The sequence below is a fragment of the Cloeon dipterum genome, chromosome 1, assembly GCF_949628265.1.
Source record: "Cloeon dipterum chromosome 1, ieCloDipt1.1, whole genome shotgun sequence".
In the NCBI taxonomy this organism is placed as follows: domain Eukaryota; kingdom Metazoa; phylum Arthropoda; class Insecta; order Ephemeroptera; family Baetidae; genus Cloeon; species Cloeon dipterum.
Genome location: NC_088786.1, coordinates 8,748,109 through 8,763,349, shown reverse-complemented (window position 1 = coordinate 8,763,349; position 15,241 = coordinate 8,748,109). Strand labels below are relative to the sequence as shown.

General features: G+C 38.0%; 2 protein-coding genes across 7 annotated transcripts in view; one reads left to right on the top strand and one right to left on the bottom strand.

The window, feature by feature from the left end:
- Nucleotides 1–12: 12 nt before the first annotated feature.
- LOC135941373 (probable bifunctional dTTP/UTP pyrophosphatase/methyltransferase protein) lies at nt 13–8,002 on the top strand. 2 transcript variants are annotated; one of them, XM_065486874.1, is made up of 6 exons: nt 13–146; nt 203–345; nt 409–650; nt 703–849; nt 902–1,077; nt 7,495–8,002. In XM_065486874.1, the coding sequence occupies exons 2-5, from the start codon at nt 256–258 to the stop codon at nt 1,047–1,049; spliced, it is 627 nt and encodes a 208-aa protein (XP_065342946.1). In that variant the 5' UTR covers nt 13–146; nt 203–255; the 3' UTR covers nt 1,050–1,077; nt 7,495–8,002. The 2 variants fall into 2 exon arrangements, with proteins under 2 accessions (XP_065342946.1, XP_065342936.1); XM_065486864.1 differs by lacking the exon at nt 7,495–8,002 and having other exon boundaries at nt 902–1,108.
- Nucleotides 1,066–15,241, bottom strand: part of Btk29A (tyrosine-protein kinase Btk29A) — a 27,404-nt gene continuing 13,228 nt past the window's right edge. For 4 of the 5 annotated variants that reach the window (XM_065486737.1, XM_065486745.1, XM_065486756.1 and 1 more), the window contains 11 exons: nt 9,703–9,764; nt 9,462–9,545; nt 9,337–9,401; nt 8,214–8,279; nt 8,026–8,154; nt 7,773–7,966; nt 7,541–7,712; nt 6,003–6,290; nt 4,769–4,887; nt 4,571–4,704; nt 1,066–3,806 (listed from right to left, as the gene is read on the bottom strand). In XM_065486737.1, coding sequence (XP_065342809.1) covers nt 3,705–3,806; nt 4,571–4,704; nt 4,769–4,887; nt 6,003–6,290; nt 7,541–7,712; nt 7,773–7,966; nt 8,026–8,154; nt 8,214–8,279; nt 9,337–9,401; nt 9,462–9,545; nt 9,703–9,764 — 1,415 coding nt within the window. In that variant the 3' untranslated portion in view covers nt 1,066–3,704. Of the gene's footprint in view, nt 3,807–4,570; nt 4,705–4,768; nt 4,888–6,002; nt 6,291–7,540; nt 7,713–7,772; nt 7,967–8,025; nt 8,155–8,213; nt 8,280–9,336; nt 9,402–9,461; nt 9,546–9,702; nt 9,765–9,849; nt 9,872–15,241 lie in introns of those variants that run through there. The other variant, XM_065486774.1, reaches the window with a different exon arrangement.

Sequence of the window (15,241 nt, the reverse complement as noted above, 5' to 3'; positions counted from 1 at the left end):
TTGAGTTGAAAAGGCTGAAAAAGTTGAAACGGGGGCGAGCGGGAAGCGGGAAAATTTAAATTTTGTTTTTGTTCAGGAAGAGCTGCTGCTGCATCATTTGGACGTGTTTATTGCTTTTGTTTCCCTTCTTTAAAATTAAATTGAAGGTGAGGAGCAATCTTCGTGATTTATGTGAGTTACAATTTATTTTGCTTTAATGTAGATCATTAAAGCAGAAAGGAAATCCTGAAGCCCTTTCCTCACATCTGATTCAACATGTTGGAGCCATTTAAGCACATTTTACAAACCCAAAGAATTGTTTTAGCCAGTGGTTCACCCCGGAGAAAGGAAGTTCTAAACAATATTGTAATATATTATTAATTAAATTATAAAACCGTCCTTCCTAAATTATTTTTCCTCCTTTCTCAGGGTTTAAACTTTGAAGTTGTGCCATCCACTTATGAAGAAAATTTAGATCCAGCAAACTATCCAAATCCAGCCGATTTCGTCATAGATACAGCAGCTCACAAGGTTGAGGAGGTTTTCGAGCGGCTAAATAAAGATCTGGTGAAACCAAACCTCATCATCGGCGCAGACACTGTTGTGGTTTTTGAGAATGAAATCTACGGCAAGCCAAAGAGCGAGGAGCATGCATTCGAAATGCTGCGAAAGTAATATGATTTACCAAATAATTGATTTCCACTTAAATTTTCTTTTATTAAGGTTCTGCGGTAAATCTCAGTTTGTCTACACGGGAATCGTGCTGAAAACTCAGAGAGATACAGTCAAGTTCTTTGAGAAGTCCGAAGTCGAATTTGGTGAGCTCACGGATGAAATGATAAAGGCCTATGTCAACACTGGAGAGCCGATGTAAGCGATTAATCAGTCTTTAAGATTATTTGCAAATTCTCTTTTTGCACAGGGACAAAGCTGGAGGGTACGGAATCCAAAGTATCGGTGGCACCCTGGTGAAAAGCGTCCGAGGTGATTATTTCAACATTGTGGGGTTTCCCGTGTACCATTTTTGCAAGCAACTCGTGGACTTGCTGCAGAAAAATCAAAATGATTGAACAATAAAACGGCAAATTTTGGCCCAAGGTAAATAAACAATTTATTTGTCGACACTAAATTATGTTACAGAAGCATTGTTTTTATAATGTTAATATACACCTTTCGTCATTTTGCTCTCGGATTACAATTAAATGCTTCACTTGCCCTGCGCACAAAACCTTAAAATGGAGTCGAAGAGAGCAGTAGGAATCATTCTTTCTGTCTCAAGTCTAAACATTATTAACACAGATCGACAGTAAATTATTATTTTTAATTGCTTAAATACAGAGAGTTACAATTACAAGTTCAAATTGCAGCACATAATAATGTTTGTCTTTATGAATATACGCCAAGTCAGTGTGTGGTGTGTGTGTTGTGTATGTGTCGTGTGTGTTTATAGTGATAATATATTATTTACGCCTTGAAATCAAGTGTACCAAAATGCGGCAATCACAGAATTAATAAATACAATATATATTCTCATACGACAGCAACGTCTTCAAAGGACAAGAGCTCAAAATAAATTAGTTTAATCGCAATCTGCTCGTAGAAATCAACAAAAATTTAAAAATTGCAGACCCTATCAATCAGAACACCCATTTATGTAAAAAAGGAATAAGTCAGCCCTCCAACTTTTTGCAGACAAATTTCATTCAACTTGTCCTTCAAATTCGTCACTGCACGACATATCATCGCGATTATTAATTATCTAATGCATGCGTTGAAAAAGGGAGCGCTCAATTTTGTGCGCAGCTCCGGAATTGCCTTGATTGGAGGAAGTCGAACTTTCGGGGAAGCACTCTTTTTGACTCTTGTCCAGTGTGAAATTAACAAAATGAAACTGACGTGTCTGTACAAGCAAGAGTGTTATTGTATTTTATAAAATCTTCTGCGTAGACAGAGGCCGAAAGTCCTTTTTAAGCTAGCGGAACCATCGTAGACAAATGGTTATTCAAGGGTAATCGCATGGGTTCTGGGACTCATTGTCAGCTCTCTATGCTATCAACAGCGGGAAGGAGACACAGATTTTCTCTATGATCTGCCTGCTTGGGGCGTAATGCATAAAAATTACTTAAAATTTTTAAAATTTTGCACGTCGTCTGAGTGACGCGTTTTTCCAAGTGAAAGAGCGGTCTCTCCCGACGGATGGACCGGCGAAATCTTAAAAGCTAATTTTACAAGTTCAATAGCGATAAGCGCCTTTCGCAAATAATCATGTTTCGTAATTCAGGACCACGTGTACGTAATAATGTACATAGCACAATCGATATATTACGCAAATCGACAACTTACAGGACGTTTCTACGTCGAAACTCAAGATTGTGTTTGGCTCCGTCTTAATCTGGGCAGTGACCTGCTTTTGAATTGCGAGAGCTGAGGTTCGAGCGTAAACAGAAAATTAAATCTAATGTGGATCTCAATAAAAAATTGTTAAACGTCTTATTCTCAAAAAATTGGGAAGGGCTGATAAATTGCCTTAGACAATGCCGAATTAATTTCTGAAAATAGGAGAGCAGAAACAAACATATTTTTATTGTTATAAAAATACTGAGCAATTTTCAGAAAAATCATTGAAAAAGTTTGCATTACTTGCAAAAATGGCGAAAATTTGCAGGATAGCCATTAATAATTTAAAAACAAAATCCGCTTGCAATTTCCCAAAAGTCTAGAGGGGGAAACTACCTAAAAATAATAAAAATCACCTAAAATACAAAAAAGTTCAATTTAGGATTCATGGCGAGCTGATTCTAAAAATGTTATAAATTTTAAAACATATTGGATCCATTTTTGCAAATCATCAGGGAGGAATGTCTTCAAATTAAAATGTCATAAACTATTTCACCAGAAGGACAATGCATCTAATAATAAGGGCACAGTTAGATTGACCAGAACAAGAGGATTTGTAATCGAGAGAAAATACATGAGAACACTAAAATATTTTGAGAAAATCTGATTTTGTAAATCCTTATTAGACTTTTGCAAATTATATTGACCAACAAATTTAATTTACTACTTGTCTTGCCGGAAATGCAACATATTATTGGTCGCTCATATCCCCTGGAAGATCCACATTAAATACATAAATATTGCCTCAAGCTACTCCGCATTAGAAAAGCAGGAATTTGAAGGTAATAAGCTGAACAAAATGATGAGTTTCTGTTTGACCACGTCCATAAAAATGGTCTACACAACCGTGCGCGAGCCAATTATCATCAGCTCATATTCATGTCCGCTCTCTATTTTTATATCAGTCAGTGTTGGCCCTCGAAACAAAACCAATTCTCATTTTAATTACGACGATGACTGGTAGGGGTTAGGGGGGACGAGTGTGTACGTGGAGGGGGTCACAAATTATGTACAAGGTGGAAACACGAACGAAATTTGACGGATTTACAAACGAGATCGCGTAGGAAAGGCCTAGGTTTTTGATTCTCCCTAAATCCTAGGAGCGGCGCGGCCCCGTGTCGCTCGGGACCGACTCCCTTCTTGTGCTGAACAGATCTTACAAAATTTTGTTTTTACTGGGCCTTGTGGTAGCGGGGCTGGAGGTTGACCTGCATGGCCTTGCACAGCTCGGTCCACGGCGCGCCATACGAGGCGCAAGCCGTGCAGGGCGCCGCCCCTTCCTGGCATCCCTGCTCCTGCTGCTGGGTCAGATGGGCGTGCAGCGCGAGTCAATCGGCCAGCAGACCCTTGGACACATTCACCAGTTGTTCTTTGAGCACTCGGAATGACGGCCTGTCCTCGGGGCTGTGGGACCAGCACTTACGCATCACCTGCACAAAAAACGCAATGATCAATAATTATTATTTGATTTAAATTGGGTTGGAAAAATACTAACAAGAAGACAAATTTGAAGAAAATTAAAAACAGCAACGTTTTTGGGTTGAATGAAAAAAAAATTTAGTTCATTTCAGTAACCAAGCAGTTGATGTTTTTACAGTTGATTTTTGTTTACAACTAATTTAGAGAAAATATTTTGAGAGCAGGTTTAAGTTTTGAATCGCAGCGGAAGGGAATTTAAATCAAAATTAACCGTTGGCGGCTTTAAACACTAAATGGCTATCGCAACTAGTGGATTAAAAAATAAAAACGGCTCTGTCCACCTGAATGAAAAGTCATAATTTGTGCGAATAACCCTATCTGAGACTCCCATCATTGCACATCTATAAAATAATTTATTTCCGGTTTCCTCTAAAAAATAGGACGCGTGCGTCCAGCAGTTTAGTGCGTCACACTTTTTATAATCGCGTCAATAAACGTCCTGTTTAATTTGTAACACCTTTTTCAAATCTCATACTCTATAAACACGTCACTTAAAAACCTTTTGATATCTAACTGGAAATAACGACAAAAGTTCAGAGTGCCTGACAACATTATTGTCCTTTTCCCTTTTTGCACCATGTTCTGTCTAGACACAGAAAAGGAGGCATATGGGTCGCAAGCCGCACTAACTTTGTCTTTGCAAGAGAGAAAACTTTTGTCTGGCGATGCCAAGTGAAAAGTTTAAATAGACCTTTGTTAACCAATACAAACGTACATCATAAACTTCCTTGAAGCACGCTTTAGGCTTTTCGAGGAGGATGCCTCGCTGTACCCGGTCGACGACTTCGGTGTTTTTCAGACGACCGTACGGCATTTTTCCACAGGTGAACACCTCCCACATTAGAACACCTGGAAAACAAAATAAATTGGTCAGAGTGGAACAGAAGATTTGGGTAATATTTTTCTCCATTACCATAGGCCCAGATGTCCGATTTACTTGAGAAACGGGTGTAGTTCAAAACCTCAGGGGGAGCCCATTTGATAGGAAATTTGGTTCCGCCAGAGCTTGTGTATTGGTCATCAAGCACGTACCTGTGAAAACAATTTGCGGTTGAAACTTAAATTTTATTTAAAAAAAGGATATCAGTTTAATTTAAATAATTTTATCGAGACAAATATTTTGTTTAATTAAAAGTTGGCGATAAATTTACTAAAATCGTGTAGAATAACCTAATGTGAATCTAGTTCAGCAGTCGATTTTTTTCATTTCATAGATTATATTATAAGCTATTAACAGAGATTTGAAGAATGTTACTGACAAAAATTTGAGTGAAAAAAAATAATCAATTTTGATTTTTCTGAAAGGTTTTTTTCTTAAAATTTGGTTTGGAGATGAGAGGAACCATCATCAGAATTTTTTATACTTAATTCTGGGCTCTCAAATCTTAAGTGAAATTTAATTGTCGAGCAAAAAAATTCCACTCTTTCAGATAGCTGAGATAATCTTCCCGATTTTTTCAGGTTATTAAATATCTGGTGGGTTTTTACATGTTCAAATCTACATAATCATTTAAAATTTTGATAGGCAAATTGTTTTTAGAATTTTAAGATTTATCTCCAAACGACTAAAACTGAGCTACATTATCTCTTCTTTTTAATCAGCTCAGGAAATTTTAAGCCATTAACGAGCCATTAGCAATTAAAGCTATTAACTAATTTCCCTACTAAAGTCTACCGATCAATTAATTCAACTTGTCAAAGAGTGTACCTACGTATTAAAACAATCACGATTAAATTAAAAGGGAACTTGAAATCTGCATTTAAAGCAATATCTTTGCTCAACCCCTTGAAAATTATATTTCTTCTGCTTACAACGCCGAATTAAAAATTTTCCTGGTTATCTTCAAATTACATAGCAGTTTTTCATCAATAAAAACAACTATTGGAAACTTTACTTTCTAGAAAAGTCTTAAAATGCTCCCCTGGCATAAAATTTGAGTATATTTTACGAACAAGCTAACGAAAAATCGATGTAATCTTGAGGCTAATTCATACGAACTATTTTTTCAATTGATTTAAATAGAATATAAAACAAAAATTCTGAATAAACTTGCAGGTCATATGGAACTATAATCTAAATAAAATGCCAGAAACCTATCGCCAAAAATGTAATTGTTCTTATAGAAATGTGATTCAAAGAATCCTACCTTGCAAGTCCAAAATCGGCCACTTTGACGACGTTTTCCGAGCCGACGAGGCAGTTCCTGGCGGCCAGATCCCTGTGGATATAGTTGTGTCTCTCCAGGTAGGCCATTCCTTTGCACACCTGGATGCACATGTCTAGGAGGAGGCCGACGTTGCCACCCAAGGTTTGCTCATGGCGGCGCAAGTAGTTTAGGAGGGAACCGTGTTTCATGTACTCTGTGACAATGTAGATGGGCCGATGCTTGCTGCACACACCGTAGAGCTGCACAAGGTTTTGATGCTGTAGCTTCCTGCAAGAATAAAATACGTGTTATTCGTAAACTGGGGTAATTCCATTGGTTTTGTTTCACCTCGATAATTTTTCCGTTTTTTCAAAAATCGTTGCTGAATGTAACTTTGAATTAAAAATTAGTTTTTTGCTAATAGAGTTAGGACTTATTTCAGTTATTATTTATTCAAACCGAAAATCTGCTATTGTTTAAAATTATATGACTTTGCATGAAAAAATGTGAAGTTGCAGTTTGTTCTAACAAATATTATGGCTGACAAGGAAAACCCGCTTATTAGCTGAATTTAAGGGCGTGAATTCTGAGTTAATCAAACGGGAGATTTAAATGAAATTATTAGACAATGACCGAGAAGATTTTTCCCATGATAAATTAAAAGAATGAGCAGTTTTAAAATGAATTGTTTTATAAAATTTGGTCTGCAGACTTTTCTTGGCAAGGACCCAGTAAATGACATGTGGTATTCAAACAGACTAGATAGCCTATTTTACGTAATATTTTAAATATAAAAAAATAAATAAAGGATATCAAATTTCATCAGCTCAATAAATTTTATTTTTGCTAATTGACCAGTTGCATAAACCCTTAGTTATTGAAGCCGCCAACAGATGGCGCAATCACAGACTTTCTTAAAAATTTTGTTTTAAGCGGTTTTAAGGCATTTCCGCTGCGATTTCAGACTCAATCTAGCTATTTTGCTTTTTTTAATCAATTTGCTTTTTTTGACGTGCTGACAACCAAAATCGGTTCAGCCATTCGCCGTAGAAACGTTGGAAAATATTTTTTTATTTCAAAAAATAGTTTTTCACGATTCTACGGCGATTGGCTGAACCGATTTTGGTTTTCAACACGTCAAAAAATAGAAAATTAATTGAAGAATGCACAGTAGCTAGATTGAGTCTGAAATCGCAGCGGAAGTGCCTTAAAATCGAAAGTCTACGGTGGCGCCATCTGTTGGCGGCTTCGAACACTTAGGGTTTATGCAACTGGTGAATTGATTCATCTATTTGAATTTTAACTATCTCGATTGGGGGAAAATTGGATTTTGCAGATTTTCCAAAATTTTAAATGACCTGTGTGGCTCAAAACAATTCGACTGGTGGTTTATGTTATCATTAAAAATTGCATACTAGAGCGGAAGGACAGCGGGATTTCCTTATCTGCTGTTTTTATTCTGATTAGTGACTGAGAAAATGCTATGTTGCAGTTTTTGGCTGATGAAAAATAATCCCGAAACCTGCAATCTAACTTACGTCATGACTTTGGCCTCGTCAATGAAGTCGTCCTCGGACATGGTGCCCTCCTTCATCATCTTGACGGCGACGTCGATCGATCCGCGCCACTTCCCGCGGCGGACGACCCCGAACTGTCCAGAGCCGAGCTCCTCGAGCAGCATCAGTTCCATCGGATCGATTTCCCATTTGTCTGCAGAGACGGTGGAAATTTTTAGGTCCAGAATTCGCGTCGTGAAACAAGATGGGGTACCATGACTGAGTCCAGCGGTGGCCGGCACGGGTCTGTTGCAAGGCGACGCTTTGAGCCGCGACGCCAGCCCGCCTCCGTTGTGTTTGTGGTAGTTGACCAGCTCCGGAATCGAATTGCAGCAGTGCTTTTCGGACAAGAAGAACTCGCCTTTTATATTCTGTTTGATGTGATAGTGTTTGACGTGAGGATGCGGTCTGCAATTAAATAAAAATAATCATTTTCAGGTTCTACCCGATTTCCTATTTTTACTTACACTTTTGTGTACAGCGACAGCGTGTACAATCCTTTGGTGGAGGAGTTGCGTACAACAAAGCAGCCTTCTTTGTCCTCCTGCTTTAGGAGGCTCTCCGCCCTTTGCCGAGACATGTCGCCGACGTACCACCTGACAATTTGACCTTCAGCGTCAACAAAAATATCATTAAACAAAAACAAGATGCTTACTCATATCTCTGCAGACCCAGCAGTTCCTTTTCTTTGACGTAGTTGCTAGGAATGTAACCAATGGCTCTGTAAATGGAGGTGATTAAGAGGCATTTAGATGGGCTCGTAAAAATGTCTTTTGCTTTTATATATGCCATTTTGTCTCATTGGATTTTCCACCACTTATAAATTTATATCAATTTCTCAATCAAAATGCAAATCATCGATAAATAATTCTAGAAAATACGACAATATAAAGAAAATGTAGGACTCTTAATTGATGAATATTTGTCTCTACGCTATGTTTGATGAGACAAATCAGTAAGTTGGGTCAATTCAGACACTCTGAGAAAAATTATCTTTAGTTTCCTAGGCTTTGGAATTTTTTTATTGTTAAGCCGTGAAACTAAAAATACATATTCCAAAAGCTGATAAAATTTCACATTTTCACAGTTGGTCAAAATGTCATAGCTATATTTTATTAAAACATATGTTTAATAAAAAGTTAATTAAAAATAGCCACACGCGGATTGTTATTTCCGGGATTTGTAAGTTTTTTTTATGGTTAATCGTACAGCAAAACACTAAACATATTCTTAAAGCTGATAAAATTACATTTTTCTACAAAGATTAAAATTTTCTTGTGCCATTTTTTACATTCAAAAGGTACTGTTAGTTGAGAATGTAAAAATTTGATAAAATATTAACATTTTTTTAGGTTTTTATTCTTAGCGACAATAATGGAGCAGAATTTCATGGCAGACGGCCGAGATAGTTTGAAAGTAACATCTCAAACCATATATGAGCTATTTGCAACTTTTCCAGCCAAGGTAAAAAAATTCAAGACTTATATACGGAAATTAAAAATGATACATCGACCGATTTGTCTCGTCAATTAGATTCTAATCAGTAAATATCACCACGATAAAACTAAAACTGCATGACTTCTTACTTGTGGAGCTCCATAACTCTCAAACTTCACTGAACCAAAAAACCTCTTAACTCGTTGAATAGTACAAGATATCAATGATTTCACCAACAACAAACCCAGTTTTCAGTAAAATTATGAAAAAAATGGACAATAAGAAATTTTAAAAACCCGTAGTTGTGGTGGCCCTGAGAAAAAGAGTAGAATTTCACTCACCCTTGGTCGTTTTTCACCTTCCACCAATGCTCCTGCGAGTCGTCCAACACCTCGTACTCGGCTCCCTGCAAACCCCAGAGTGTCAGCACGTTTCCCATAGTAGGAAAAACAAACAAGGCACTCACCCTCTCTAAGGAAAGATCATCCCCCTCGATGGCACGGAAGGGGTACAGGGCGACCACGATCTTGGGCCGGATCATTAGCTTTTCCTGCGGAGAGAGACTCATTAGAAAACGCACAACAGCCGGAGTGTGGAGATTAATGCTGCTTCTGTAAAGAGCTGCTGAGGGCTTATCACCCGAGAGCTACGCTTTAATCACGTAGCAGATAATTCGTAAAGATAGATAACGAACGAGTTAAATTCACCTTGGCCTTTGAAGAGGGTGTCCCAGGAGCTCCTCCAGGCATGATGGGCGTCGATGGGGCTCCTAAGATCAGACAAAAGCACACATTCATTAATTACGGTTTCGAAAATGTATATAGAAGGTGAAAGAAGATTGACAAGTTTTTCACCTGGAAAGTTGATTGGGAAAATTTGCTCCCATCGATTTCGAATCATTTCAAAAGCTGTGTTGGAAGCGGAATGCGATCAAAAGCGGAAAGGAAACTCGCTGATACTGCAGCGATTGCGTCCGCTTAGCTTATTTACATGACATGTATTTTCTTATTTACTCGAATAAATTCTTTACTGAGAAATAAAATGCAAAAAGCTTATCAGCAGTGATTTATTTGTAACTGATTTCCTGTTAACATTATTTGCTTTTTGAATGAACTTGAAGCTTTAGATACGTGCCACTCGGCAGTTGTTGTGATTTTGACCTTAAAGCAGAACCTGGCAGGCAGCGTGAAACGGACATGCTCGCCCTTAAGTAAGTGTCATAACAACGACACTAAAGAATTACTCGAAAATAGCTGGGTCGTCTCTAGATACATATAAGAGTGTCTCTGCTCCGTGCTTCGGAATAGATCTTGCAGCACGTGTGTTTTCTTTTTTTCATACTCAGAACGGCCCGCGGCGGAACCGTTCGTGACTCTTTATTCGCAACTACGAGTGATGTATTCGAATATATGATAATTACTTCGACACCTACACGAGCACGTCAGAAGGACACCGCGGTCTATTAACCGGCAAAGGGCGTTATGCTTAAATTAAATATTCGAAATTATTTTAATTGGACTGAGGGCTGTGAATCTTGGAATATTTTTTCTGAGTGAGCTTGCAATCGTCACGGAAATATCAAACCGTGCAAAATTGTAAAATCTAGTTTAAATATCCAATATTTCGTGATAAATTTCACATTTTATAAAGTTCTTGCTATATTTTCCAAATTTCAAAGTTCAGGTGGTATTTTCTAGTCCAAAATGTAGATCTATTTTCCTTCCGTACGATTTTTTGGTTATTTTTAAGCAAAAAATAAAACTTAAATTTTTTTTGTATATTAATTTGTTCTGGCCTTCCTAGAGTAATAAAATAGCAACGAATATATCCTTCATAAATAAAATGTCAAAACATTTTTCAAGCCTTCAAGTACATCAAATCATTAAAACGTCTAAAAAATTGACCCAAATATCGTTTAGACTTTAGAGCCGCTTATTTTGTTACTAAAATCTGTCTGAAATTTCATGGCGAATAGTCACAATTTCGCATAGACAGAAATTTCCTGTTCATTCGTAAAAAAAGGGGAAGCTGTGTTGCTATTCAAGGCAGGACACAATCAAACGTTATCTAATTTGCAAACCGATTGGGTTTTGGTGACGCAATCCTTTCCGTCCGCGAATTGCACACGGCGAAAGAGAGGAAATTGCATTGTGGCGATTGACACTCTCAATGGAGTAAAAAGTGAGCACGGATAATGGCACAAAGGGCGTTTCGAATGCTCGTCTCTCGATCCCATCGCTGTTGCCGATAAATAACAAAGAGCCGGCTGCTGCTGCTGCTGGACCAGCGGATTCAAATGAGAGAGCCGCAATAACACAACATAATGAAAGGTGGAGCGAGGTAAAATAGTGATCCCCGCCTACTCATCCCACGAGAAGGAAAGAAATTGGCTTGTTACACAGACTTGGGTTCAACGCTCGGCGGACCACAGCGTCTCTCTTCGTCCGACGAAAAACCACTCATAAAACCGGCAACTTTTGGCAAACAGAGGAAACGACTAATTGTCTGCAATAAAAAGTGAGATTGTTGTGCAAAGAACGTGTGACCCGCTTGGTTTGCAGTCTTGGGCTGCTATTCCGATATCACCAGCAAGATTTAAAATATTACAAAATTTTGGAATTTCGTATATGACAATAAATTTGTTTCAATCAAAATTTTAATCTTGCGGTTAGTAAAAAAGGTTAATATTGCTTTAAATATTGCGAATTTGGTCATTTGAAATTTTGATTTTGGTTATTTAAAAATAAAACTGCTGTGAATAACTGCGGCTATTTTCAGAAATTTAAAACACGTTATAGACCAAAAAATGATGATTATTTTTATAATTTTAAATTGGTTTATAATGCAAGCATAAGTGAGAGAAAATTCAAATTGACAATTTATCAAAATTTGTAATTGATAAAATGTACCTCATTTTTGATCACTTGTCTGCCCTTTAACCCTGGTAACTCGAAAAAACTCAAATTGTGGACTGTGTCAACCTAAAAACAGATCAATGGGTTTTCTCCTTTTAAATCCAATCGTTTTTGAATGAAAAATCACTTCAAATGGTTATTTTCCTCGTTTCGTTTGTAATTTATTCTCATTTAAAATTTTGGAAGATGGGACGCCTCTGAATTACCATTCGAAACAATTAATTATTCGATACGAGAGACAGAGAGACTCACTTGGGTCAAGGGCAATTTCTCTGTGTCTATCGCTAGGTGGGATCTATCGTGAGTGACGGCGGCCAGATTGGATGCACGAGTCCTTATTATCCTTCTTCACACAAGACCCTGACGAGAAACGAAAGAAGCTGCTTAAAACGTAAGAAGCCAGCCAGCCAGCATCCGATTAAGCAACCGTGCAGCCAGCGACAAAGGCTTCATCACTCATCTCCCAACCAACACATCTAATCAAAGGAATCTTTTCGTCTGCTCCCGTTTGTATATATCGGGGCGTCCTTAGCGATCGTAATTAAAGTGCAGTAAATATAACGTGCGGCGGCGGCGGCGCACAGTCAATTTTCCGCTTCGTATGCAGTCAAAGGAAAGTTTTAATATCCTGCTGTTTACTTGACACGGATTGTTGGAAATTTTGTTCACGGTCAAATATTTAGGGTCGCGGAATATATTATTATTGATCGTGGAAGGCCTCGTGACTTCTCTTCTTTTACGGGTCTTGGACGATCCAAGCCCTTCAATTCAGAATTTTTAATTGTTATGAGCTTTTTTATTCGTGTTGTGAGATCTAACATCCTATTATGAGAGACGAGTTTACCTGCCTCGGGCGATGCCGAGAAGAGCACTCTCGATTTTCGGAGATTAATTTCGATTTGGTTACGAACCCAATATCTTCTGGGAGTTAAAACAAGTTTCTTGAGTTCGTTGAACTACATAAAGTAAAAAATCTCTTTCGATTAAACATAACGTGCCAGTTGGTGGTCGGTTTCATCATTCAAAATATAAAAATGCAATGGAAATTTCCCACGTTTTGAAACTCTAAGTAAGAGTTCCTATCTTGATTAATATTTTACCTTTCAAATTGGAAGTAGTTTCAAAAGTCCAGGCAGAGCGTTTTTGTTAATTTTTGCCCCTAACATAACATGTTGTTTTACTTTGCTTTTTAACTTGTAATAGTTAGTATTTGTTAACTTCGAAGGACAAAATAATATACAATATCATATAATTTTTTCCAAGATTATATTGAAAGTGAAAATGTTGAAATGTGTTGAAACAGTTTTTACAAAACTTTAACGGTATTATTTAATATTTAGAATTCATACACGAAGAAACTAAATTTTGACTCTGTTTTACGATTTTTTCCTGCATAGTTTATTGTTGCTTCTTGGGGATTTCACGAATAATTCAGACGGATGCATGATCTAAAATTTTAACCGTATTTAAGGGTTCAAGGTTGACTGTGGAAAGTGATTTATTTTTAAAAGAATCCTTACACTCTGAGGAAATGAATTTCAAAATTTCAAATGAATTCGAATTTGCATTTTATTGCTTTAAATTCCAAATTTGTGTTGATTTTAACTTCATTTCTTCGTATTACGTATACGTACAAGAAACACTTAGCCTTTGTCATGGTCTTGTTGTGTTAAAAAATTATTATTTACTGCACTTGTGTCTTAGCAAGGCGTGAAATCCCATTCGGCTCTCGTCAGATTTGAAACCAGTTACTAAATCAGAGACCGACACTCTCGAGAGGAAATTTGAACTGGGCATGAGATCACAGGGAAAAATTGCGGTGACGTCAAGACAAAAAATATTAAAAAAAAGAACGACATCAGCCGGTTTCATTTCTCACATTTTATGCTCGCGAGTGCGATCGATCGCGCGCCGTGCAGCCATGCAGAGAGGAAACTTTATTTGCTCACATCCTTCAGGGCTGTAATCTTTGCTTTTTGTGCCCCTGGACCGACGAGTAGTGCAGCAAAGACAGACCGGCCGACCGCCGGTTGCCTGCCTCTGCTCAGAGGTCAAGGCACACACAGAGAGTACGCGTCGCAGTCACGAAGCGTAGAGCCACGAAGATGCTTCCACACACATACACACACGGCGGTGGCGGCGGCAGCGAGTCTTCCTGCCAAAATAGCACCTATGGCTAAGCACGTTTTCTGCCAAGGCTACGCTCGGCTGTGATCATCAACGCGGTAATTTCCTCATTGTTAGACTCGCATTGTGGATTCTGCAATGATTTTTTGCCTCATTTTGGCAGGCAATCTGTCTTTTTGTCCTTGCCGCCGCATCCATTATAAATATACATATTATACACGAGTGCACCGACACGACCTGCCCGCCTGCGTGCTGCAGACCGCAAAATGTGCGACTTTGTGACTTTTCATGTTTCGCCGAGCGGAAAAAAGTGAATCACGAGAGTGCGTATGCTGTTTTGTGGCCAGATTGCCTGCTCGAAATTTTGTTGTGCGACTGTGTGCGGGGCGGATTAGCTTTTGCAAGTGGTTTTATAATTCCTCCTCGTCGGGCCCGTCGTCGAGGGAAGGGAAATTATACGCGAAAAATCTTTCCTGAGGATTTGCGTAGGCGGGAGAGATTATTAAAGATTCTCTTGACTCTGTTGCAATCACATTTATTTCATAGCTTGACAATTTGATTGGCATTTTAATTCTTTGGAATTGTTTTGATTACTTGGGAAAATATTTCCAGCTAAAACAAAAGGACAAGAATTTTAACTGGTCCTAAAGCCAACTCAGCAAGGAAGGCTGAGATTCTTCATGCCAAATAGGGAAGCGTGGTTTGCGAGGTTTGCCAATTTCGCATGAAGCTAAATACAACTTTTCTGCGGAGACTGCGTCGAGTGAAAAAAGCTGGGAAGCCCACTATTTCCGAGTATCTTTTTTCACAACAGATTTTCAAAATTGAAAAAGTAAAAAAATCCTGGTGGAAAATGATTTATATTATATTTCAAGTTAGGGGACAGTCCTGGCCATTTGAAAATGTGCTAACTTTGTAGCCCCTTGACTCAATATTTGCGGTGCCATAAAGCCTCCTTTTTTCCCAAATGTTATTATTTTGATTTTAATTTATAAAGAATGACTTGACTGGAGAAAAAAAATGAATTGAATTAGCTTTTTCGCAATATAACTGTTATTCCCAAGACATCCCAAGAATTAATTGAAGTATTTTATCTATATGTACGCGCAGAGTACGTAGTGTAGAATAAATTAGTCTGTCTTTTGCCATGAAACAATGAGGATAAGTCCTTTCCTCCCTGACTGTGCGGCCACCCCGCAACGCG